Source organism: Equus caballus, chromosome 18 (assembly GCF_041296265.1).
Source record: "Equus caballus isolate H_3958 breed thoroughbred chromosome 18, TB-T2T, whole genome shotgun sequence".
NCBI classification, from domain to species: domain Eukaryota; kingdom Metazoa; phylum Chordata; class Mammalia; order Perissodactyla; family Equidae; genus Equus; species Equus caballus.
In genome coordinates this window covers 11256222-11283434 of record NC_091701.1, presented here as the reverse complement: position 1 = coordinate 11283434, position 27213 = coordinate 11256222, and the positions used below count along the sequence as shown (strand labels likewise).

Below are 27213 nucleotides of genomic sequence, written 5' to 3'. Positions count from 1 at the left end.
CCTCCCCTCCCACTCCCCAACCATCCAGGCTCTCTGCTGCCAGTGACTGCTGTCAACGTGGTGGAAACCAGTGGAACACAAGGGCCTTGTCCCCACCCCAGCCTGCATATAGAAACTACACTGACTTTGTCCATGAACACAATGTGAAGAATGCAGGAGTCCATCATGATGTTCATTTTCCCAGCCATGCAGCCATGACTGAGATATGAGTGTTAAGCCTCTTAGGCATTGGGACTCTTTGTCATGACAGTTGATGGTATAAAACTTGATGGTATACGTTTTCTAGTGTTTATAGAGGATTGATCACATTAGGAGAAATTGGGAGAAGTTATTTTATATTAAGTTACTAGTTGTGTAGTGTCGTTTGTAATTAAATTCTTCTCTGAAAGGGAAAAGGATCTGAAGAAGCCGTATGCCGTCAATGATAATGATAAATGTTTTTGTGTTGAAAAGGGTATGTATATCATTGTAATTTTGGAAAGGTTTTTCATACTTTTAACATGTTAACACATCACTCAGAAGATGTCTCAGGAGAAGGTTTGTGTTTGTGAACAAGCTCCCCATTATCACCCACCCCCATGCCCTCCCAATAGATTGAGGTTAAAAGAATCAGACACACTAAAACCACACTCGGAAGCATGTCCAGGTTCCATGTATCAGCCTTGGTGATATTTTTATAAAACAGCTCTTACACACTATTTTTAATACTTCTAGAGTGACCCATGTCTTAATTTCAGTTAAGTGCCTAAGATACTATCATTTTAATTAATGTAATTTTTAATTAAAGAGACTTTTAGTCTTTAGTAAACACATATATTTTAATTTACCAAAAGATCTAGAAATCACATTAATAATGTGATTCATGTAGAGAGAAATCTGAATGGTTACTTTTGCATGATTCGTCAGCCAGTGGTTAACTGAGTGGTTACGTTACTGCTGAATGGTTGTACAAAACGGAAAATGTATTTAGTTTTGTCTTTTCACTTTTCTCTCTTCTTTCATCTCTTACATCTGATAGATTTCCCAGATTTGCAATAGCCCCATAATCTGGTCTTGTACAACCTTCAAAATAAAATTTTGAAGCCAAAACTATATCACTTTTAAGTGGATTGGATATATTTCTGGTTTTGGTCCTTTATGAACTTCAGAATGTAATATCTAAGCTCTTTGGTTTAATTCATATGGGCAAATTAGCTGGAAAAAGTACATTTCTGATATAATGGGAACTGATGTAAGGAAAGCATTTCTTTTGTCTTTTTACAGTTTTTTAAAATTCTAACAGTTTTTAAACTTTAAACCATGTAATAGTAATTTGAAGATATTTCATAGTCTGAGAATTCATAATACTTCAAGATAATGAAGCTTCATTATACTCGGGTTAACCCATCTACTGTCCTGCTCACCTCAGAAGTTGGTCTTCTTCCTCTGCTAGACAAAGATAAAGGTTTCCGAGGGCTTTGTTACTGGACTGTTGGTTGCAAATACAATACAGTTTGTTGATAGAAGACATAAGTAAGCAGAACTAAGTAATATTTAGGGATTGAAACCTATAGGCAGGTTTCAATTTGTGAGTTTATTACAATTGTATATAGAAGGATGAATGCTCAAAGTATTTTTTAGTGCATCCTGCAAATATGAACAGATCCCTGTCTTAAATAGCCCAGCTCTCTACCTCTATCAGTCTGTCATCATTTAGCATGCTTAAAAATGGCCACTGACATATGTCCCTCATAGTTGTTTTAGACTTTACATAACTCAGATTATAATTGTCAAGTATTGTCGATGGTGATTTCTTTCTTAAAAGAAAGGAACTTGAGTCATAACATTTTGAAAGCAAAGAAGCCCTGGTTTGTGCCATTCAAGAAAATGAGAGTGAATATGATTAAGAACCTATTCTTTTATAGTAGAAACCAAAGAAGCATAATAATGACAAAGCTTTTCTGGTCTTTTAGAAAGTCCCAAGGTTTGACTTCTCTCACTTTAAAATTAATCTTGAAATCAAAGGTGAGACCGCTGATAAAATGCCTCGTATGTATCTTAGCAGAATCTTAACTTTGGGAAAAATGGAAGGATTGTAGTTGAAGACTAAGATCTTCACTTTATCTTGAAAGTGGTAATTTCCTTACTTAGAATGAGTTAATCAATACTGTTACATTTAAGTGAAAGAAGAATCACGTCATGGTTTTTCTTTCTTTGAAAATCTTGTTATATAATAATTCATTTGTTATATAATAGTTTTGTGTTATATAATACTTGTTATAGAATAGTTCAAATTACTGATGATAGAAATTGGGTTGGAGGGATGATGGGGCAAAAAGGGGATGGAGAAGTCTAAGGGCTAAGACTGGATGGTAGTGGAATCAAATTTGTCTATTTTATAGAAGTAGCTATATGCTTCAGGATCTCATCTCAAATAGTGTGAATATTCTTGCTGCTATTTTCAAGATGAATATATATGTTTCCAGAGCTATGAAGAATTTACTTAGATAGCTCAACCTAAATTAAACAAATAGTCACCAGCCTTTTTATACTCTGCACTTTATTATGCCTAAAGGATCAGTGATCATACATCCTACATGAGGGAACTCATATCCTCCAGAAGCACCTTACTTGGTCACTCTCCTTTTGATTAGAGGGACTTATCTGCACAGAACTGCAGGGTCATGTGATTCAATGTCAGTGCTTTGGCTAATTTTATTTAGCATAATTAATTTTAGCATCTTGAGTTAGGTTGGTTGTGTTTTAACTGCATTTTTATAGACAGAGAAATTTACGGAAATACAGCAAAGCTAGTGACCTTCACACTTTCGCACATGAAAACAAATGAGCTCTTAAGGTCATTATTTCTCTTGACAGGAAAACCACTTCAAAGGCGTTTACCTGTTTCTGAGTATAATGTAACAATTGTGAGTTTGACAGGGTAGTCATAGATGTACTTTTAAATGAATTTACAGAGAAGAACAACTTTATTTGTCTTGCTGTGTATATACTGTCTATATTTTAAAAAGCAACTAGTATACAAACATTCTAGTATTGTAATATCATCAGTATAATTCAAATAATCTTTTTGGGTGGGGGACTTTTTTATTTATTTAAAGTGCTGACCCAGAAAATGTTGTTAGTTTTAACACTTGGGTGAATCTTTATTGTTAAAATTGCCCAGGATGTAAAAGGTGCCATATAAATAAGTCAAGATATAGAACCAAAGTGTCTGCTGAATGGAGAAAAGGGAGGCAGCTTGTTTCATAGGGTAAGACAGTTAGCTGAGCCTTAGTTATGGTAGTTTCTCTTATTCTCTGGATTTTTGCATATTTTCTTGGTTGATATGCTAATAATTGTTTTGATTGATAACCTTGCTTTATCACATTTATGTGTCCTGATGTCGCACATTTCATTTTTCTATCTTGCCAAAACTGGAAAATAGATGAAGAGGGTAAGGAGTGGAGGACTACCATGTTTTGGGATTTCAGGAGGAAGAAGAGTATTGTGGAAATGACTGGCTTCACAGGCATGAGAAGACTAGACCTCAACTTTGATCCTTTTTACTTCCATATATATTCACAGATGTAAACTGAAAAAGTTGGGAGATGGCTGTCCCATGTTAGTACAGCATGCCTGTTGGTGGGAGTGGTAATCGTTTGAGTACATGGTAATTTAACTGTTTTGGTTGGGGCCTACTCTTAGTTCGTTGCTTTTATTTTGTATATGTTAGGCTTTCAGTACCCTTGGTATATAGGGCTTGTCATATGGATTTGTAAAAATAAAATCATCTTGTGCTAATAACCACTGAATCTTTTTACTACCACATACTTCCTTCCTATATTTTAATATAAATTATATCACATCATCAGTTATACCTTCCAGAATTGTGAATGCTTGCATGTGGGATGCTTTTATGTAAAGGATAGAATTTGAAGATACCTCTGTGGTGGGGAAACCTCTGTCTTTCTCTCTTTCTCTTTATGTCTGTCTCTCTCTCTGTACTTCTGTCTCATATGTAAAATGTGATTTGTCACATTCTTTCTAGATATTATGAACCATGTGAATTTAGGTACAGTATTCTTCCTCAGCTCCCTTTTTTTGAAGAACATAAAAATTTATCATCCTCTGTTATATAAATTAACTTTTACTTTAGTCACATGAAATCGTTGTGAGAATTTTTTCTTGCTCAGTTGATGTTAACCTTGGTGGTTTAGATATTAGGACAAGAAGTACTTCACTTTCAGTGGAAAATGTGTTACGTAACTTTATATCTTTCTTCAATTCTTGACTATTGCTGACGTGTGATACACTTCAGTTGCTTTCATCTCTTTTGGGCTGGTGGGGAGGATTGTAATATTAACCTTCTTCGAGAATTAGTGAAGAGAAGAGAAAATTTCAAAAGAAATTAGTGAAAGGGAAGAAAATTTTCTGTGGCTTGACGATATATTTTTATTTTTATACTGAAGCAGAAGAACAAGTGTTCTTGTTTGTCCTGAAGGGATTGTTCTCCCAAATTTTTTATTATTAGATAATTACCTGAGCCTTTTTGTTCCTAACAACAAGCTGTGGCCTTAATTCTAGGTGATGGTGCTTGAATGAACTTTTTACATTTTGTTCCTGAGACCTGCCCAACGTTTTGTTTTTCCTGGCGTGGAGAAGGGAGATTGTCTCGGAGAACAACATTCTCCAAGGAGTGTGACTGCAGACTCCCTTAGTGCTGTAATCAGTCTGTACCTCCTCCTCTTAAAAACTGGTTCCACAGCTGCAGATCTTATTTATTTTGTTGAAGGAATTCTTGTTTGTTTTGTTCTAAACTAATTTTAATAGAAAAGAAATGAGACATACGAGTGTATGGGTAGGATTTGTAAGAAGTTGCAGATTCCTAAGTAAAGGTCTGGTCTGCTGACCAATGACTGATTGTTAAGTGAAAAATATTTTAATTTATTAGAGGTGGAGTAAAAGGAAAGAATGAAAGATGAGATGATAATAGGAAGATGATTGCTGGCATAATTTGTCTTGTGGAACTAGATAGAGGAGTATCCAGGGAAATTATGGAAAATATCCCAGGATGTAAAATACCATTAGAATATATACCATTACACAGAAGAATTTCTTGTGACAAAGCTACTTTTTGTAGCCGAGCCATTAGCTTTAGGGAGTACTTAATTTATAAATTCTCTGGGAGTTTGGAGATAAGACCTATGTTTAACAACTTACATATTTTTCTGGGGATACCATAAGCAAAACCTTTGGAAGTCTTTAGAAAGATCTGGGAAGGTTTAGAATGTCCTGGTTATCACTTTGATGGGAACTTCACAGATATGGAGCAATAGCAGTTAAAAGTATTTGAGTAGGTTGGCAAGGCATTGAATGTCAGTCTGAGTACTTTGGAGTTGGTGAGGAGGCCTGGAACAATCATTGCAAGTTTTTCAGTGAAAGGTTTTGGGAGTCTTATATTGATACCTGTTTTTTGATTCACTTCGTTATTTGTTGAATACCCACCAGCTTGTTCCTCACTTCTCAGCCACAATCACTTATAGTTACTCCTTTGCGTGTACCCTCAAATTTCTTGACTCTTCCTCTGTTGTACACGTCTGGTTACGTCCAACTCTCTTGTGCATGTAGATGGCAAATGTGAATTGCAACATTATTGAATGGTCTCGCTTTAAATTGTGGCCACTGAGCGCAAGTGGGCCTTCCATCCTGCCTGAAATCGTATCACGTTTCCTTAATCTATTCATTTTCCCACTGTGCTGGCAGTAATTTATCCTCTTTCAAACCACTATCTTCTCATTCTTCACTCCACATTGTCCGCTAATGACCTTGCTTCCTATTTTATTGAGAAAATAAACAACCAGAAGAGATCTTCTGTACAGTCCCCCCATCTTATCAATTAACTTATTTCTGTTGAGTCCTATATATTCTGCTTTCTCTGCTCTTGTTGTAAATGAACTGTCCATGCTCCTATTTAAGGCCCACTTCTGGTTGTCTCCTAGATCTTGACTCGGCTACTCAAGAACGTGATTTAAGCGTTGCTCCCTTCTCTATTTTTTTTTTTTTGAGGAAGATTAGCCCTGAGCTAACTGCTGCCAATCCTCCTCTTTTTGCTGAGGGAGACTGGCCCTGAGCCAACATCCATGCCCATCTTCCTCTATTTTATATATGGGACACCTACCACAGCATGACGTGCCAAGTGGTGCCGTGTCCCCACCTGGGATCCTAACCAGTGAACCCCAGGTCACCGAAGCAGAACGTGCTAACTTAACTGGTGCGCCACCGGGCCAGCCTCTCTCTCTTTTTTTTGTTTTTTTTAAGATTGGCGCCTGAGCTAGCAACTGTTGCCAATCTTCTATTTTCTTCTTCTTCTCCCCAAAGCCCCCCAGTACATAGTTGTATATTCTAGTTGTGAGTGCCTCTGGCTGTGCTATGTGGGACATCGCCTCAGCACGGCCTAATGAGCAGTGCCATGTCTGCACCTGGGATCTGAACCGGCAAAAACCCCAGGCCGCTGAAGCAGAGCGCACAAACTTAACCATTCGGCTGCAGGGCCGGCCCCTCTCCCCTCTCGTTCTGTAGTGTCAGTTTTCACTCTCTACTGGAGTATTCTCGTCAGCACAGAAATAGCCTGTGATATCTCACATCATTAAAAAAAGAAACCCTCCCTGAACTCACCTCCTCTTTTGGCTATTCCTCCATTTCTTTGTTCCGCTGATAGCAAAACTCCCTGCCCTGAAAGAATTTTCTATGTTCTCTGTCTCCTCTTTTTCTCTTCTCATTCTGTCTTCAACCCGTTCTAATCAGACATTGTCTCTGCCGTCTAAGCTATTATGTATGATTGTGTGGGTTGTGACTGCACAGGAGTGCCACTTTCAGGAGGACAGTGATCACATATTTATAACAGTGGTTTTCCAGCAGATGGCATTAAATTTCTTGTTTAAATAAAGTCAGTGTATTATGTCAGTTTTGCAGGAGATGAAGGTAAAGTGTCATCAGGAGGGGCACTGCTTAAATCCATACAAAAGCTCTGCATGAACTACTAGCATTATGTTACTGCTCTGCCAATATAGCTTTTGTAGGTTTATAAATGACCTCCACATTTCTAATCCCACGGTCATGCTGCAGTCAAGTTATTAGCATTCAAAACAGTTGCTCACTTCTTAGTGAAAAGATGCTTTCTTCACTTAGCTTAGGGACACTACTCTTTTTTGTTGTCTTCTAACCTCACTAGCCATCATTTTTAGTTTCCTGTCAGTTTCTCCTTATCTCCCTAACCCCCTAAACTTTATCTTAGCACCTTTTTTGTAACAACTCATTTCCTTGGTAATCTCATCTAGTGTTACGGTTTTAAATGCCATCCGTACACTGGCAGATTCCCACTTTATATATCATCAGCCTGGACCTCTTTGTTTCCAGACTTACATGTCCAACTGCCTATATAATATCTCTACTTAGATATCTAATACAGGCATCTGAAGTTTTAAAAACTTTTGATTTTGAAATAGTTTTAGGCTTACAGAACAGTTGCAAAGACAGTGCAGAGTTCCCACACTCGCCCTCCTTAGCTTCCCCCACTGTTAACATCCTACATAACCATGGTATAATTATCACAACAAGAAATTAATATTGGTACAATACCACTAATTAGACTGTGGACCTCATTCAGGTTTCCCAGTCTTTCCACAAATGTTCCAGAATCTGATCCAAGATCTATTTTACTTTAGTCCACTTCCATCTGTGACACTGAGGCATTCCATTTCTTTGGCAACCTTTTGAAGAGTACTGGTTAGATACCTTGTAGGATGTCCCTCAATTTGGGTGGATGTGATGTTTTCCTATGATTGGATTGAGGCCATGGATTTTGGAGGAAAATACCACAGAGGTGATATTGGGCCATCTTTAATATGTTTAAAATTGAGCTCCTGATTTTTCTTCTCTCTGCAGTTTTTGCTAGCTCAGTAATGGGCAGTTCTGTTTTTCCTGTCTGTAGGCAGTTTGGCTCAGGCTCCACTTCAGACCTACTGAGTCAGAAACTCCAGAGGTGAGACCCAACAGTCTGTTTAACGTGCCCTCCTGGAGACTCTGACGCACACTAAGGTTTGAGAAACGCTGGCTTGGAGCTTAGCGCCTAATGATCACCTTGACCTCACTTTGTCTTTACTCGTTAGTCAGTAAATTCTTAAGTTCTTTCTTCAAAATATATCTGGAATCCGCCACTATCTCTCCTGCTCCCACTGTGTTTCAATTTGCTATGGTTTCTTTCCTTTTACCTGGTCTCCCAGCCATGCCCTCAATCCTCTACTGTCTCCTCATCTCCTTGGCAGCCATGGTCATTATAAGTCAGATCACATCATTTCTTCTTACACCTTCCAGAGATCCTCATCTCACACAAACTAAAATTCAAAATCCTCGTGTTGACAAAAACATGATTTTTCTGACTCCTTTTCTTCTGCTAATCTTGACCTTGTTTACTGGCTTCCAAAGACTTGCTCTAACGTTCTAAGTGTGTTCCCTCTTAGGATCTTTGTACTTTTACTTTGGCCTAGATATCCCTCATTTGAATCTCTTATGGTTCCTTCTGATGCCTCCAGGTTTCTTAACAGGGAAGTCTTTCCTGACCTCCCTGTGGAGTAATCACAGGCCCCCAGCCTCCTCTGCATCCCTACTCTTCTTACGCTGCTTTATTTTTTCTCGCCTCACTTCACCTTACGACTCTTATGTTAACTTGTTTGTCATCTCTGTATTCTTCAATAGAACCTAAGCTTCGTCAAGGGAGAGTGTTTATTTTGTTTACTCCTCTATACCCAGAGCAGTGCCTGGCTTGGCACTCCATAAATACTAGCTGATTGATTGACTGCATGAATGCCAAGCACATCTTGACACACTTGATGCAGAAATAATCAAAATGCTGTCCCTGGCTTCAAGAAATTTACACTCAAGTTGTTTTTACAAATAACTGGTGCGAACGCTAAGTCATTAGGTATGCAAGGTTGTAGAAAGGTAGAAGAGGTTGAAACAAAGAAGGCTTCCTGACATTTGCATCAGATTTTGAAGGACACAGAGAATCAGGAGCATTGGATGAATAACTCATTATGAAATAAGAGAGTGATGGCAAAAGAAAATTTTAAAGTAGCAAAGTGCAAGGTATAGTTGAGGAATGATGAATGGGGTTTGAGTAATGAGTGCAGAATTCATGGGGTGGTATATTAATAGCGATGGCTGAAATTTGAGTGCTACTGTGCCTGCATTGTTCTGGAGGTATATCAGTAAACATTTATTCCAGCAAAGCATTTAGTCCCTAAAGGAGTTTGTAAGGTGTTTAGGCCAGTGAAGAAATTAAGGCATAATAAGGGTATGTAACTTGTCTGACATCGCATTGCTAGTACATGGTGAGGCTGGACTTCAAACTCAGACAGCTTGGTCCTGGAGCCCAGACCATTACCTGCTGTCCTGACTTCCTACAATGTAAAGCTTGGTGGGGCCTAGAATGTGGAGAGTAAAAGGGAGTGTGATAGCAGGTCTACTTTAGAAAGATAACTCTAGAGGCAATGTGAAGAATGAATGTCAATTGATGGAAGACTGGATAATTAAAATATGCTGCATTCATACCATGTAATTATTAAAGAATGAGGAAAATTCTACCTGTGCTCTTACTGGAGTATGTCAGTGATGCATTGTGGAGTTACAAACTCAAGTGAAGTGTTTCAGGTATGTTTCCATTTTTGTAAAACCCATCAAACCATGTAAGTACACGTATTTGTAAGTACACAAAAAATGGACCTGGATAGATTAACTAAATTTTCAGAGAGTGAGAATAAAGGAAGACATTGATTGCTTTTCTTAGCTAGCATGTACTACTTTAAATGAGTGAAAACAAATTAAAATGCTGCAGTTTGTCCACAAGACAAACTGCTTCAATTTATACAGGTAAGTATCCGTGAAAAGGAACGGGATGGATAGAAGAGACAATGGTTTACATATTCCTTTGTACATTCTTGAGAAATGGATGTGTACAGGACATTGGCAAAAGCCACAGACTGAAAATGTAATGTACTACCTTTTTAAAAACTTAGGTGCACAATTTCTTAGTTTTTAGTGTGTTCACAAAAGTGTACAACCATCACCACTATAATTGCAGAACATTTTCATCATTTCCACCAGAAACCCCTTACCTATTAGCAGTTGCTGCCTGTTCTCACCCCCCCCCCCCCCCCCCCCACTGCCCTGGGCCCTGACAAACACTAATCTGCTTTCGGTCTCTGTGGATTTGCTCATTCTGGAAATTTCCTATAAATAGAATCATACCATGTAACCTTTTGTGTCTTCTTTCACTTGCATAGTATTTTCAGGGTTCATCCATGTTGTAGCATGTATCAGTATTTGATTCCTTCTAATGGCTTAATATATTCCCTTCTATAATACACAACATTTTATTTGTTATTTGTTAGTTGATGGACTTTTGGGTTTCCAGTTTTTGGCTATTGTGAATAATGCTGCTATGAACATTCATGTACAGGTTTTTTGGTTGGTTTTTTTTTTTTAAAGATTTTATTTTTTTTCCTTTTTCTCCCCAAAGCCCCTCGGTACATAGTTGTATATTCTTCGTTGTAGGTCCTTCTAGTTGTGGTATGTGGGACGCTGCCTCAGCGTGGTTTGATGAGCAGTGCCATGTCCGCGCCCAGGATTCGAACCAACGAAACACTGGGCCGCCTGCAGCGGAGCGCATGAACTTAACCACTCAGCCACGGGGCCAGCCCCGGGGTTTTGTTTTTTTTTTTTTAACATGTTTTCAGTTCTTTTGGGTATATACATAGGAGTAGAATTGCTAGGTCATATGATAACTATGTTTGACATCTTGAGAAACTGCCAGATTGTTTTCCCAAGTGGCTGCACCGTTTGACGTTTCCACCAGGAATTTTGTTAACCTCTCTTCCTTGTTGTTTTGAGGGTGGTGTCTTATTGTGGTTTTGAGTTGCATTTTCAGGGGGCTAAAATTGGATGTATTTTTTAATATGTGTATTGACCATTTGCATGCCTTGGGAGAAATGTCCGTTCACATCCTTTGCCCATTTTTAAAATTAAGTATAATAGTATATTCTCTTACTTCTTTATCTGTAGCATCTGAAATTCTGTCTCTTGGTTTTTTGTTTTTTTTTTTCCTGGAAGTGTGTCTGTTTATTTAGTCTTTTCAAACAACCACCTTTAATTTTGTGTTACATTGTATATGTTTGTCTCTGCCTATGTGAGGCAGATTGTACACATTGAAAACAAAGCACAGTGACAGTTATATAGTCTTCAGTTTGTAACAGCTCTTGTACCAGGATGATTAGGTATTTCTGTTTTAGAGAAAGTAAAAAGATAAAGTGCACAGTATTTAAATTTTGTAATTTATTTGTATAGAAGATGGAATGCTCAGGGATGAATTACTTGCTTTTATGAAATTATACTTTACTTTTTTTATTCTCTCATGACTGTTGCTTATTTGTAGATTGTAAAACCGTATGTGTTTGCAAATTTCAATGGGGCAGTTAAATAAATCTTTCCTGGTGAAAGGGCAATAGATGTTCCACTTAAATGACCTACATATTTCCCTAGGGAAGATGAGGGGGTGCAGTAAGTTTATTTAAGCGGTTATTGTGCACTGCTGCCAGGTTTATTTGTGTTTTGTTTTCTGTCACTGTGTAGCAAAGTATCAGAAAACAGAGATAAATCCTGACGTGGTTTTGCGGGCAAGCTTCAGTCAGGAGAGGTATTTTATCTGATGTTAACTATTCCAGTAACAGCGGCACAGAATGTGACGTAAGTGACCTTCAGATAACCCCAGCCTGTTCTAAAATGCAAGGGTGTGATAGCAAGCAAGGAAAGATCGTTCACTCTTAGGCTTTATAACCATGGTTGTAATGGAAGACAGGCAATGAATGAATCCTGTTATGTTTTGGCTTTGTTTCTAAACAGAAAGTGGTTGTAGGAGAAAACTGCTGATATTCTCTACAATAGATGCTGTTCTTTTATTTATTTATTTATTTATTTTTTTGAGGAAGATTAGCCCTGAGCTAACTACTGCCAATCCTCCTCTTTTTGCTGAGGAAGGCTGGCCCTGAGCTAACATTCATGCCCATCTTCCTCTACTTTATACGTGGGACGCCTACCACAGCATGGCTTTGGCCAAGCGGTGCCATGTCCGCACCTGGGATCCGAACCGGCGAACCCTGGGCCGCCGAGAAGCGGAACGTGTGAACTTAACCGCTGCACCACCAGGCCGGCCCCTTGTCTTTGCTTTTATGGCCTGAATAATGTGGTTGCTATTTAGGGTCTCTTTTAGTAAGTCTTGCTCAGATCTTTAGAACGTGAGACGTGTTAGTTTGCTAGGACTGCCTTTACAACTGAGTGACAACAGAGATTTTGTCTCACAGTTGTAGAGGCTAGAAGTCTGAGAGATTAAGGTGTAGGCAGGATTGCTTGCTTCTGAGGGTTATGAGGAAGAATCTGTTCCATGCATCTCGTCTAGCTTCTGGTAGTTTGCTGACAGTCTTTGGATTGCAGAAGCATCACCTCATCTCTGCCTTCATCTTCACTGGGCGCTCTCCTTCTGTGTGTGTCTTTGTCCAAATTCCCCCCTTTCATGAAGACATCAGTTACAATGGATTTTAAATGCCTACCTTAGGGCCAGCCCGGTGGTGCAGCTGTTAAGTTCGCACGTTCCACTTCTCGGTGGCCAGGGGTTTGCTGGTTCGAATCCCGGGTGCAGACATGGCACCACTTGGCAAGCCATGCTGTGGTAGGCACCCCACATATAAAGTAGAGGAAGATGGGCACGGATGTTAGCTCAGGGCTAGGCTTTCTCAGCGAAAAGAGGAGGACTGGCAGTAGTTAGCTCAGGGCTGATCTTCCTCAAAAAAATAAATAAGTAAAATAAAATAAATGCCTACACTATTCCAGTATGATCTCATCATAACTAATTACATCTGCAAATATCCTATTTCCAAATAAGATCACAGTCTGAAGTACTGGGTGTTAGGGCTTCAGCATGTCAGATTGGGACGGGGGGCACACACAGTTCAACTCATAACACAGGTACCTTTTAACCATTATTCTTCAAAAATTGAGACAATTCAAGATTCTTTTATAATGGCCTTCTATTTCATTTCTGATTTATGACGTTTTCAATCTTTTTTTTTTAATTAATGTTATGATAGATTACAACCTTGTGAGATTTCAGTTGTACATTATTGTTAGTCATGTTGTGGGTACACCTCTTCCCCCTTTGTGCCCTCCCCCCCCTCACCCCTTTTCTCTGGTAACCACCGATCAGATCTTGTCAATATGTTAACTTCCACCTGTGAGTGGAGTCATATAGAGTTCGTCTTTCTCTGACTGGCTTATTTCGCTTAACATAATACCCTCAAGGTCCATCCATGTTGCTGCGAATGGGCCAATTTTGTCTTTTTTTATACCTGAGTAGTATTCCATTGTGTATATATACCATATCTTCTTTATCCAATCATCAATTTCTGGGCATGTAGGTTGGTTCCACGTCTTGGCTATTGTAAATAATGCTGCGATGAACATAGGGGTGCAAGGGACTCTTGGGATTTCTGATTTCAGGTTCTTAGGATAGATACCCAGTAATGGGATGGCTGGGTCATAGGGTATTTCTATTTTTAACTTTTTGAGAAATCTCCATACTGTTTTCCATAGTGGCTGTACCAGTTTGCATTCCCACCAACAGTGTATGAGGGTTCCTTTTTCTCCACAACCTCTCCAACATTTGTCGCTCTTGGTTTTGGATGTTTTTGCCAATCTAATGGGTGTAAGGTGATATCTTTGTGTAATTTTAATTTGCATTTCCCTGATGATTAGCGATGAGGAACATCTTTTCATGTGTCTATTGGCCATATTTATATCTTCTTTTGAGAAATGTCTGTTCATGTTCTCTGCCCATTTTTTGATCGGGTTATTTGTTTTTTTTGTTGTTAAGCCGTGTGAGTTCTTTGTATATGTTAATCTCCATAAGGAGATTAACCCTTTGTCGGATAAGTGGCTTGTAAATCTTTTTTCCCAATTAGTGAGCTGTTTTTTTGTTTCAATCCTATTTTCCCTTCCCTTGAAGAAGCTCTTTAGTCTGATGAAGTCCCATTTGTTTATTCTTTCTATTGTTTCCCTCAACTGAGGAGTTATAGTGTCCGAAAAGATTCTTTTGAAACTGATGCCAAAGAGTGTACTGCCTATATTCTCTTCTAGAAGACTTATTGTTTCAGGCCTAATCTTTAGGTCTTTGATCCATTTTGAGTTTATTTTGGTGTGTGGTGAAAAAGAATGGTCAATTTTCAATCTTTTGCATGTGGCTGTCCAGTTTTCCCAGCACCATTTGTTGAAGAGACTTTCTTTTTTCCATTGTAGGCCCTCTGCTCCTTTGTCGAAGATTAGCTGTCCATAGATGTGTGGTTTTATCTCTGGGCTTTCAATTCTGTTCCATTGATCTGTGGACCTGTTTTTGTACCAGTACCATGCTGTTTTGATCACTGTAACTTTGTAGTATGTTTTGAAATCGGGGATTGTGATTCCGCCAGCTTTGTTTTTCTTGCTCAGGATTGCTTTAGCAATTCGCAGTCTTTTGTTGCCCCATATGAATTTTAGGATTCTTTGTTCAATTTCTGTGAAGAATGTTCTTGGGATTCTGATTGGGATAGCATTGAATCTGTAGATTGCTTTAGGTAGTATGGACATTTTAACTGTGTTTATTCTTCCAATCCATGTGCATGGAATGTCTTTCCATCTCTTTATGTTGTCGTCAATTTCTTTCAAGAAAGTCTTGTAGTTTTCATTGTATAGATCCTTCACTTCCTTGGTTAAGTTTATCCCAAGGTATTTTATTCTTTTCATTGCGATTGTGAATGGGATTGAGTTCTTGAGTTCTTTTTCTGTTAGTTCATTGTTAGTGTATAGAAATGCTACTGATTTATGTATGTTGATTTTATACCCTGCTACTTTGCTGTAGTTGTTGATTATTTCTAATAGTTTTTGTATGGATTCTTTGGGGTTATCTATATATAAGATCATGTTGTCTGCAAACAGTGAAAGTTTTACTTCATTACCTATTTGGATTCCTTTTATTTCTTTTTCCTGCCGAATTGCTCTGGCCAAAATTTCCAGTACTATGTTGAATAGGAGTGGTGAAAGTGGGCACCCTTGTCTTGTTCCTGTCCTCAGAGGGATGGCTTTCAATTTTTGTCCATTGAGTATGATGTTGGCTGTGGGTTTGTCATATATGGCCTTTATTATGTTGAGGTACTTTCCTTCTATACCCATTTTACTGAGGGTTTTTATCATAAATGGGTGTTGGATCTTGTCGAATGCTTTCTCTGCATCTATTGAGATGATCATGTGGTTTTTGTTTTTCATTTTGTTGATGTAGTGTATCACGTTGATTGACTTGTGGATGTTGAACCATCCCTGTGTCCCTGGTATAAATCCCACTTGATCATGGTGTATAATCTTTTTGATGTATTGCTGTATTAGGTTTGCCAGAATTTTGTTGAGGATTTTTGCATCTATGTTCATCAGTGATATTGGCCTGTAGTTCTCTTTCTTTGTGTTGTCCTTGTCAGGTTTGGGGATCAGAGTGATGTTGGCTTCATAGAATGTGTTAGGGAGTACTCCATCTTCCTCTATTTTCTGGAATAGTTTGAGAACGATAGGTATTAAGTCTTCTTTGAATGTTTGGTAGAATTCTCCAGAGAAGCCGTCTGGTCCTGGACTCTTATTTTTGGGGAGGTTTTTGATTACAGTTTCTATTTCCTTACTTGTGATTGGCCTATTCAGATTCTCCATTTCTTCCTGATTCAGTTTGGGGAGGTTGTAGGAGTCTAGGAAGTTGTCCATTTCTTCCAGGTTGTTCAATTTGTTGGCGTAGAGTTTTTCATGGTATTCTCTTATGATCCCTTGTATTTCATTGGTATCTGTTGTGATTTCTCCTCTCTCATTCCTAATTTTATTTATTTGAGATTTCTCTCTTCTTTTCTTGGTGAGTCTGGCTAAAGGTTTGTTGATTTTGTTAATTTTTTTGAAGAACCAACTCTTTGTTTCATTGATCCTTTCTACTCTCTTTTTTGTTTCAATATCGTTTATTTCTGCTCTTATTTTTATTATTTCCCTCCTTCTACTGACTCTGGGCTTTGTTTGTTCTTCTTTTTCTAGTTCTGTTAGGTGTCGTTTTAGGTTGCTTATGTGAGCTTTTTCTTGTTTAGTGAGGTGAGCCTGTATTGCGATGAATTTCCCTCTTAGGACTGCTTTTGCTGCATCCCAAACGATTTGGTATGTTGTGTTCTCATTTTCATTTGTCTCCAGAGAATATTTGATATCTTCTTTAATTTCTTCAGTAATCCATTGTTTGTTCAGAAGCGTGTTGTTTAGTCTCCACATTTTTGCACCTTTCTCTGCTTTTTTCTTGTAGGTGATTTCTAGTTTCATAGCATTATGATCAGAAAAGATGCTTGATATTATTTCAACTCTCTTGTATTTTTTTTTTTTAAAGATTTTAGTTTTTTCCTTTTTCTCCCCAAAGCCCCCCGGTACATAGTTGTATATTCTTCATTGTGGGTCCTTCTAGTTGTGGCATGTGGGACGCTGCCTCAGCGTGGTTTGATGAGCAGTGCCATGTCTGTGCCCAGGATTCGAACTAACGAAACATTGGGTCGCCTGCAGCGGAGCACGTGAACTCAACCACTCGGCCACGGGGCCAGCCCCTCAACTCTCTTGTATTTATTGATGTTTGCTTTGTTTCCCAAAATATGGTCAATCCTTGAGAATGTTCCCTGTGCACTTGAGAAGAATGTGTAACCTGCTGTTTTTGGATGAAGTGTTCTATATGTATCTATTAAGTCCATCTGGTCTAATTTGTCATTTAATTCTGTTATTTCCTTGTTGATTTTCTGTCTGGATGTTCTTTCCATTGGTGTTAATGGGGTGTTGAGGTCCCCTACTATTATTGTATTGTTGTTGATGTCTTCTTTTAGTTCTGTTAAGAGTTGCTTTACAAATTTTGGTGCTTCTGTGTTGGGTGCGTATATATTTATAAGTGTTATGTCTTCTTGGTGGAGAGTCCCTTTTATCATTATGTATTGTCCCTCTTTGTCTTTCTTTATCTGTTTTGCTTTGAAGTCTACCTTGTCTGATATTAGTATAGCAACACCTGCTTTCTTTTGTTCATTATTAGCTTGGAGTATTGTTCTCCATCCCTTCACTCTGAGTCTGTGTTTGTCTTTGGGGCTGAGGTGTGTTTCCTGGAGGCAGCATATTGTTGGGTCTTGTTCTTTGATCCATCCTGCCACTCTGTGTCTTTTGATTGGAGAGTTCAATCCATTTACATTTAGAGTGATTATTGAGATGTGGGTGCCTACCACTACCATTTTATGTCTTGTTTTCCGGTTTTCTTCAATTTCCTTTGTTTCTCGTCCCATGGTTTAATCTGTTCTGATGAAGAGCTGCTACTCTCTGTTTTTGTCCTTCTACTTATCTCCTCTGCTCTTCGTTTTGTAGCCCCTTTCCTTTTTTTGATTTTTCAGGAATGAGGGTTTTCCTGAGGATTTCCTGAAAAGGAGGTTTTGTGGCAATGAACTCCCTTAATTTTTGTTTATCTGGGAAAGTTTTTATTTCTCCATCGTATTTGAAGGATATTTTCGCCGGGTAGAGAATTCTTGGCTGTAGGTTTTTGTCCTTCAGATTTTTGAATATATCATTCCACTCTCTTCTAGCCTTGTAAAGTTTCTGCTGAGAAATCTGCTGATAGCCTGATGGGGTTCCTTTGTAGGTTAGTTTCTTTTGCCTGGCTGTCCTTAGTATTTTCTCCTTGTCGTTGACTTTTGCTAGCTTCACTACTATATGCCGTGGGGTTGGTCTTCTTGCGTTGATAAAGTTTGGAGATCTATTGGCTTCTGTCACCTGAAGATCCATCTCTCTCACCAGATTTGGGAAGTTCTCAGCCATTATTTCTTTGAATAGGCTTTCTGCCCCTTTCTCCTTCTCTTCTCCCTCTGGTATACCTATAATCCTTACGTTGCATCTCCTAATTGTGTCTGATATTTCTCGGAGAGTTTCTTCATTTCTTTTTAGTCTTACTTCTCTCTCCTCCTCTGCCTGCAGCATTTCTATATTCCCATCTTCCAAATTGCTAATTCTTTCCTCCATATTATCGGCCCTAGTGTTCAGTGCATCTAGATTTTTCTTAATCTCCTCTATTGTGTTCTTCATTTCCAATATTTCTGTTTGGTTCTTCTTTATCGTATCAAACTCTTTTGTGACATAGCTCCTGAACTCGTTGAGTTGTCTATCTGAATTCTGTCTTAACTCATTGAGTATTTTAATGATGGCTGTTTTGAAGTCATCGTCATTTAGGTTATATATTTCATTTTCTTTGGGATTGTTGTCTGTGTATTTGTTGTTTTCCTTCTGTTCTGGAGATTTAATGTATTTTTTCATATTGCTTGATGTTGTAGATTTGTGCCTCCACATAGAGATAGAGATTAGTTGCTCCTTCCACTTGTTTCTGCTGGTGTGGTGGGGGAGCAGCTGTTTATACTGCACCAACCAGGAACCCTATCCGCAGTTGCTAACTGGGCCTGGGCCCCTCCTCGTAGTCACAGTGGTCCTTTGGATTCCCTTTTCTGCCGTGGGGACCGTCAGGGGCGGGGCTTCAGGCTGCTGGTGCCTACTGTTGCAGCCCACCTAGATGTGCTCCCTCCTTGGGGTATGCAACGGTGTGGTGGGCTTTTCCAGCGGCCAGGGGTAGGATCACTTATATTTGCCACTCCATCACTGTCGGCACCCACAAAATCTCACTTGTCCACTATGGGGTCACAGCAGAGCTATTGGCATCTTCTACAGTCTGCGGTTAGCTCACCTAGCTATGCTACTTTTGTCCCGGGGTCTTCCAGCCTTGTGGCTGCCGGATGGGTGCTCTCTACTAGTGCTGTGCAGAGGCTTTTGCTGAGGCTGCTGTGAGCCTGTAGGGTTTCCCCCTAGGCTACGGAGCCGGGACGCTGGAACTCCACCCAGCCTTAGTCCTGTTCCCCAGGAACTCGGGGAGCCCTTTGCCCTGACTGGGGGATAGCCGGAGATCCTGATTTCAGTGGTAGCTGGTCAGCTGCTGCCCTGCCTGATATTCTCCTCTCCGGGACCCTCCCGGTGTTGTGAATGCTGGGCGTGGCCCCTCCACTAATGGCAGACAGAGAGTTTTGTCTGCTGCCCGGGCGGAACTCTGGAGCTTCCCCCCCGGGCCGCGGAGCCGGCCTCTGGAGCTCCACCAGCCCCAGTCCTCTCCAAGATCTCCGGCAATCCCTTGCCTGGCCGTGCAGGCAGTGGCAGCCGGGGGGCTGCTACGCCCTCTGTTATTCTCTCTGGGACCCTCTGGGCGCCGTGGACACCAGGCGGGATCTCCCCGCCAATGGTGGGGCGAGACTCTCCCCGCGGGCTCAAGTGTGTAACTCTAGAGTTTCCCTCTGCGTTTAGGAGTAATTGCGGGGGGTTTAGGTAGGGTTCTGGTCACCTGTTTCCACTGTCGCTCCTCTGGTGTGTGCTCACTCCTGCCCTAGGTGTGAGTTGCTCTTCTGGGGGTGTCCGTTGGAAGAAAGCCGCTTGCAGGTACTAGGCTGTTCGGTCGGGGTCGGAGAGTTTTCACCTATCTCCACCTCCTCCCAGAGGGAAGTCCGTCTGCCTTCCAATGTATAGTCGCATGGGTCTCTCAGACGTCCTGAGATGCTATCTGGATATCCTTTGTTAAGCAATGAGTGTCCAAATAATTGTAGACTCAAAGAGGGAGAGACAAAGAGGACTACTCATGGCGCCATCTTGGATCTTCCCTCAATCTTTTTTTTTTTTTTTAATGCAATGGACTATACAACTGTGTCCCCCTAAAATTTATATATTGAGACATAATCCCCAATGTGATGGTGTTTGAAGGTGACACTTTTGGGATGTGATTAAGTCATGAAGGCAGAAGCCCTCATGAATGGGATTAATGCCCTTATAACGGAGACCCCAGGGAGATCCCTCACTCCTTCAGCCATGTGATGACACAGTGGAAAGATGATGGTCATTGAACTAGAAAGTGGGCCATCACCAGACACTGAATCTGCTAGTCCCCAATCTTGGACTCCCCAGCATCTAGAACTGTGAGAAATAAGCGTCTGTTGTTAATAAGCCACCCAGTCTGTGGTATTTCTGTTAAAGCCAGTCTGTACAGACTAAGACGTGTGGTATGTAGTTGAAAAAATATTTTCTGCCATGTGCCCATGTTAGGACCATAGGAGATGAACTCCCAACAGTTCTCACATTTTTTGGCCGACAAATATTAGTATCCATATTTTTAAAAATGTATGATGAAAATTTCAAAAATGCATGTAGTAGAATATATGAATTATGCTCATCAACCTACTTCAACAAATTCTGACAGGCTAACATTTTTGTTTCATCTCTTCTCACCATCACCAGCTCTTCTTTTGATGTTATTATCCTTATTAAAAAAGAGAGAGCCCTACAAGAGACACTGATTTATGCTTAGGGAGGATAACAATTGGACCAGTAAAAAAAAAAAAAAAAAGACTTGAAAATGAGCTGATGAGATGATTTTACATTAATAGATTGTTACAGTCTTAAAGATGAAAAGTGCCTGAAGTGCCTTTACTCCAGTGGTTCCCAAATGAATTTTAGCTAAGAAACCCTTCAAATTAAATCCACCTGGGAATCCCAAATAAAAATGCCCATAAGAAAGTCACCATTTCCATACCTGTAAATAAGTCATTCGCATGTATCTGTGGACTCCTCTGGGCTCTGTAGAACACTTTTTGGAAACCAAGGTAAAGTGTAGGTGGTTGCAGAGACAGGACTGGGGCACAGATCTCTTGACTTGCACAGAAATTCTTTGTTCGTACTATCTCTTTTAACAGTTTTCAAAGGAATTTTTTCTTACTTGAGTCCTAGACGCAAGGTATGTAATTGAAGTATGGCCTTCATTCCTCTAGGACAGCATGGAGCCTTTTAAACAATGGCACTTCCTTTCCTTTGCTCTCAGTATTAGATCAACAAAATAAAAATCTGTGACCTTTGAGCTTTCCTACAGCAGATGAATTGGGTTGAGAGTCTTGTTCTTTAAAAAACTTACAATTTGGAATGCATTGGGTTTCTAAATGGAATTGTTTTCTTCATTTCAGTTTCCTGTTGTTCATTGCTAGTGCCTAGATATACAATTGATTTTTATATATTGGTCTTGTATCCTGCAACTTTCCAAACTGTGCTTCCTACTTTCTAAATTTGGCTAAGGTGTTTTGTTTTTGGAACAAGTTTATTGAGACATTTTTACATATTATAAAATTCTCTTATTGTAAATATACAATTCTGTGATGTTCAGAAATGTGTGAAATTGTACAATCATTGCCACAATCCAGTTTTAGAACATTTTCATCATCCCCAAAAGTTCCTTCATGCTGGCTTACACTTAAGTCACGTTCCTAAGCTTCCACTCCTTCAGGCAACCACTGATCTGCTTTCGGTCTCTATAAATTTGCCTTTGCTAGACATTTCATATAAATGGCATCATACAATATACAGGTCTTTATGTCTGGCTTCTTTCACCTAGCGTGTTTTTGAGGTTCATCCATGTATCCTAGTTTGTTCCTTTTATAATTGTCAAATAGTCCATTGTATGGGTATTCCACATTTTGTTTGTCCATTCAATAGTTGGTGGAAATTTGGTTGGTTCCATGTTCTGGCTGCTGTGAGTAGTGTAATGAACATTCCTGTACATGTCTTTGGCTGGGCATAAGGTACGGTTTCTCTTGGAGAGACTCCTAGGAGGAAAATTGCTGGGTTGTATGGTAAATCTATATTTTAACTTTTCAGGAAATTGGCAAACTGTTTTCTGGAGTGGAAATGCCTGGGGATTCCAGTGTCTCCACATCCCCTTCAACACTTGTTATTTTCTCTCTTTTTGATTATAGCCATTGTAGTGAGTGAATAGCAGTATCTCATTTGTCAGGCATTTAACTTTATAAATGTTAAAAACCCCATCATATATTGTTCATTGTTCATTTTATTTTTGCTTATAGCTCTTCCTTTAACATTTTTTTAGTTCAAATCTTTTAGTCATGAATTCTTTTGTAACAACGTTTTTGTGTTTAAAAAAATTTCCTCATTAAGATATAATTCACATACTGTACCATTCACCCATTTAAAGTGGACAATTCACTGTTTTAGTATATTCATAGGATTGTGCAACCTTTGTCAGAATTTGCTTTTAGAACATTTTTGCCCCCTCGAAAGAAATCCCATGCCCATTAGCAGTGGTTCTGATCACCTCCTATGCACCCTTTTGGTGAGGGAGGAATTCCCCACCCTAGATACTGCAAGATGGCTGAACACACAACACCCAACACTGGACAGATGAGATCGATAGCAATTGATTAGTCACATATACTCATAGCTACAACGTACAGGGCCACACAGGTGTTGACTTGGGAGCAGAGTGAGCAAACATGGTTGTGGGAGGCGGGCTTTACATAAGGGTGACGTGACTCCTGGTTTCTTCCAGAGGGTATGATTGGCTTGTTTGAAGAATTTCACAGGCTGGCAGCGAAGTGAAACTTGTTAGGTGAAGAACCTGGTAGAATGAACCTGGTGGGATACAGTTGATAGCAGAACTAGCTGGATGGGGAACCTTTTCCACTGGATCAGGGGTGTATGTGGTGAGAGCAGCGGAACTCGCAGTTAGGTCTTGGGGGCCCTGTGAGATGCAGGGATGTCAGGGCAGGACCTAATATTGAATCTTAATTTCAGACCCTACACCACAGTGGTCAATCCTCATTCCTCCCTGACTCCTCCTCAGTGCCTGGCAACCACAAATCTACTTTCTGTCTTTATGAATTTTCCTATTAAGGACATTTCGTGTAAATAGACTCATACAATATGTGGTATTTTGTGTCTGGCTTTTTCCCCTTAACATTATGTTTTCAAGGGTCATCCATGTTGTAGCATGTGTTAGTACTTCACTCCTTTTTATTGCTGGCTAGAATCCACTCTGTGAATAGACCACATTTTATTTATCCATTCCTCAGTTGGTGGGCATTTGGGTGGTTTCCACTTTTTGGCTCTTATAAGTACTGTTGCTCTGAAGACTTGTGTACACATTTTTGTGAGGGTGGATGTTTTCAGTTTTCTTTAGTATATACCTAGGTCTTCCTTTGTTTTGTAAAGCTTTTTTTACTGGATATAAAATTTTGATTGATAATTTTTTCTTTTAGTGCTTTTAAGATGTTCCTCCACTGTCCTGTAGTTTGCATTGTTTCTGATGAGAAATCTGTCATTCTTATTGTTATTCCTTTTAACATATAATATCTGACTGCTTTTAAGATTTTATTTTTATCATTGGTTTTAAGCAGTTTAATTATGGTGTGCTGTGGTGTAGTTTTCTTCATGTTTCTTGTTTGTAGTTTATATTTAGTGTTTCTTCTTCATGTTGAGTGTTTATTGAAATTCTTGGATCTGTGGATTTATACTTTTCATCAAATTTGGAAAAACTTCAGCCATTATTTTCTTAAATGTATGTTCTTTTCCACTTTTACTTTGGGACTCTAATTATCCATACAGTAGGCTGCTTGAAGTCCCACAGCTAACTGATATTTTATTTTTGAGGATTCTTTTTCTTTGTGTATTTTATTTTGGATAGTTTCTGTTGCTGTGCCTTCAAGTTATCTTTTTTAAGGTCTAATATGCTATCCATCCCATCCGATCTATTTTCCATCTCAAATATCGTCGTTTTCATCTCTAGAAGTTTGATTTGGGTCTTTTGTTTTTGAGGAAGATTGTCCCTGAGCTAACATCTGTGCCATCTTTCTGTATTTTGTGTGTGGGACACCACCACAGCATGGCTTGATGAGCAGTGCATAGGTCTGCTCCCGGGATCCAAATGCACAAACCCCAGGCCGCCAAAGTGGAGTGCCTGAACTTAACCACTACACCCCCCCGGTGAGCCCTGATTTGGGTCTTTTTTATATGTTCCATGTCTCTGTTTAACTTTTTTCTTAATCTTTCCTTTCTTTGAAGATTGGCACCTTAGCTAACATCTGTTGCCAATCTTCCCTTTTTTTTTTTTTCCTTCTTCTTCCATAGTTACATTACATAGTTGTGTATTCTAGTTGTAGGTCCTTCTGGCTCTGCTATGTGGAACACTGCCTCAGTATGGCCTGATGAGCAGCACTAGGTTGTGTCCACGATCTGAACTGGCGCAACCCTAGGCTGCCAAAGCAGAGTTCACGAACTTAACCACTTGGCCATCGGGCTGGCCTCTCTGTTTAACTTTGTGAACATACAGAATACAGTTGAAATAACGGTTTTAATATCTTTCTCTGCTCATTATAACAACAATTTCTATTGACTGATTATTCTCCTTCGTATGGGATGTATCTGTCTGCCTCTTTGCATTCCTGGTAGGTAATCTTTTGAGTGGATGGTTGATGTTGTGAAACTTACTTTTCTGGGTGCTAAATAACTTTGTTTTCCTCTAAATCTTCTTGAGCTTTGTTTTGGAACACAGTTCAGTTACTTGGAAACAGTTGACCCTTTCAGGTCTTACTTTTATGATAAGCTAGGTGAGTCTATTGCCATGCTCAGCCTGGGTTAATTATTCCCCACTATTGAGGCAAGACCTTCCTCAGTATTCAATGCCCTGTGAATTACGTGTTTTTACAGTCTGTGGAAACAGACGCTGTGGCCCAGTGTCAGTGCCACTAGTTCTTTCCCCAGCCAAACAGGGGGAGGAAATCCTTTTGGATAATTTTTTTCTGCAGCCTCGGGGAGCTTCCTCACACTTTCTCTGATCACTACTCTGCTGAATACTTGAGGGGACCCTCTGCAGGCCTCCAGGATCCTCTCCTTGAAGTGCTGCTCTCTCCTAGCTGAAACTCTGTCCTGTGAACTCTCACTGCCTTGCTCTTCCTGGACCCTCAGTGCCATCTTCTCAACTAAGGGAGCCCTCTGTGCTCTGCCTCATTTCACCCTCTCTGTGCCACGGCATGGAAGTTGTCTTAAGACAATCATAGGGCTCACTTCATTTGTTTCCTGAATCTCAAAATCACTGCTCTTTGTTGTCTGATGTCTAAATGTCTTGAAAATAGTTTCTTTTTTTCCCCTTAGGTTATTTCAGGTGGAAAGCTAAATCCAGTCCCTTTTACTCCATCTTGGCTAGAAGAGAAGTTATCTGCCCAAAGGGTTTTGACAGATAAATAAACCAGTTGGGTTATGAACACTTACACGAATTTTTTTTTCAGCTCAAGTTTTTGTTAGTATTTTAAGTTCTTTTCATGATAAATTTCTTGGTCTAAGTAAGTTTTCTGTTGCCTTTATAGCTTGGCTCTGAATATTGATTTGCTAGATAGTCCAGACTTATTGGAAACAACCATTGATGATGTAATTGGGGCACCCGACCCTATGGAGACGTCCCAAGCGCCAGATGATATTAACATAGCCGCCGGGCAAACTGGATTAGAGGAACCCGAAGTTGAATGTGGGAGTAAGTAAATGTTCTCTATAATGTCGACGACACGTTTTTATTTTACTTTCCTTTGAAATGAACTATTTACGTCAGTTGCTCCAAGAATATTTTATGCAGTAGTTGAATTTTAAAATTTAATGTAGAATAGTTATGCTTTTTGCCTCTTTGTGGCTTAAGGGTCCATTGAAATAGTTAAGATCACATAACTGAGACGATCAAACATTTGTATTATTCATAAGTCATCAAACATTTATGAATTTTCAGACTTGCTTTTTACTTTGTTTCTTGAGTGAAAATGGAGAGAAAAAATTTTTCCTTAAAGATTTTCTAAGGCACAGGATTGAGTAAATGTTTGGACATTCCATTAGCTCCTAGAAAGCATTTTGTTATTGATGAGAACTTTTGTTGCCCAGATCCACAAAAATGAATAATCCAGAAAGAATGCTGCTTTCCTTAACTTTTTAAAATACTAAAAGGAAACAATAAATTGCCCATTGAAAATCTCTGTATATTTGTGAGTTTAGTTTGGTATTAAAGCATAAACTGTAAGCAGGAGCTTCCTGTTGGATCTCAGTGTAATGTGTGTTCATTTAACAGTGGCTCATGTTCCTGTGACTCTTGGCAATTCTGATTTCTGTCGCTCAAATCAGACGTCATCTTTAACAGTTCATGTGAAATTGCCAGTGAGTACGCTGTTCTCTCTGAAGAGCGTAGAATACAGCAGTGCTATTTAATAATTTACAAATGGATTAATGAAAAGTTATGCAGTGCTTCTGGTTAATAGAACATGTTGAAGGACTATTGGTAATTGATGTTAAAAATTTGTCCTTTTGTTCTCTCAGTAACCCTTTCAAATACACACTTAAACAAATGTTCTGATATGTCATGGTTGTGTTTGACATCTACCATGTTTAAACTGTGCTTACAAACCTGAGGTCAGGGAAACAAAAATTAACTGATTTATTATGTTAATAATTTCAGAAAAATGTTCTAATTTGATTATTTTAAAGGTAGTAGTTAGTTATTGGGTTTTTGTTTGTTTGTTTCTTGTTTTCATACCTTCCATTACCATTTCTCATGAACTTTCTTTGCAATAATTTCTTTTGGTTAGTTTCCAGTTTTCACAGCCCTGCCCTGGACTCTACTTTTTGTTAGAAATGGTTGCTCTTTGTCACTAGAAAGACAACAAACCAAGGCTATCAGGATTTAGATTCAGCTAGACGCAAGACTAACTTAAGAGAGTATTTCCAGGGCTAAAATAAAAAGTCTCCTTTATAGAGATGGCAGTATTGATTTTGTTTACATTCCATTTTATGTCCGTTGTCTGAATTCAGAGTTTTTAAACAATCCTTTCAGTGCTGCAGTAGTGTTGTATTAGCAAACCACGTTGGTTTAGTGCCTACTTCCCAGGGATCTGTGTTGGTTTTGGAGAACATGTGGAGTGAACTAGGGACGCCTAGAAAAGATCAAATGAGACGTAATATCTCTTCAAATGTTTGAAAGTCTGGCGTATCAAAGAATTTATTTTATCTCACTTTATTGGTGAATCTTGGATCAGCAATTTGAAAGTATGAAGAAGCAGATTTGGAATCAGTATAAGAAAGAGTGTTTTTAACGTTTCTGTGGTAAATCAGAACTAGATACCTACTGGTGAGTGAGCCCCTTGTTACAGAAGGCGTTCAGACAGTGCTTAA

The 27213-nt window shown here is 39.2% G+C and overlaps 1 protein-coding gene across 8 annotated transcripts in view; it reads left to right on the top strand.

Moving 5' to 3' along the window:
• EPB41L5 (erythrocyte membrane protein band 4.1 like 5) overlaps positions 1 to 27213 on the top strand; it is a 117824-nt gene that overhangs the window by 52876 nt on the left and 37735 nt on the right. For 6 of the 8 annotated variants that reach the window (XM_023622747.2, XM_023622749.2, XM_023622750.2 and 3 more), the window contains exon 17: positions 25374 to 25537. In XM_023622747.2, the coding sequence (XP_023478515.2) occupies positions 25374 to 25537 (164 nt within the window). Of the gene's footprint in view, positions 1 to 28; positions 3784 to 25373; positions 25538 to 27213 lie in introns of those variants that run through there. The other 2 variants (XM_023622751.2, XM_070241774.1) reach the window with 1 other exon arrangement.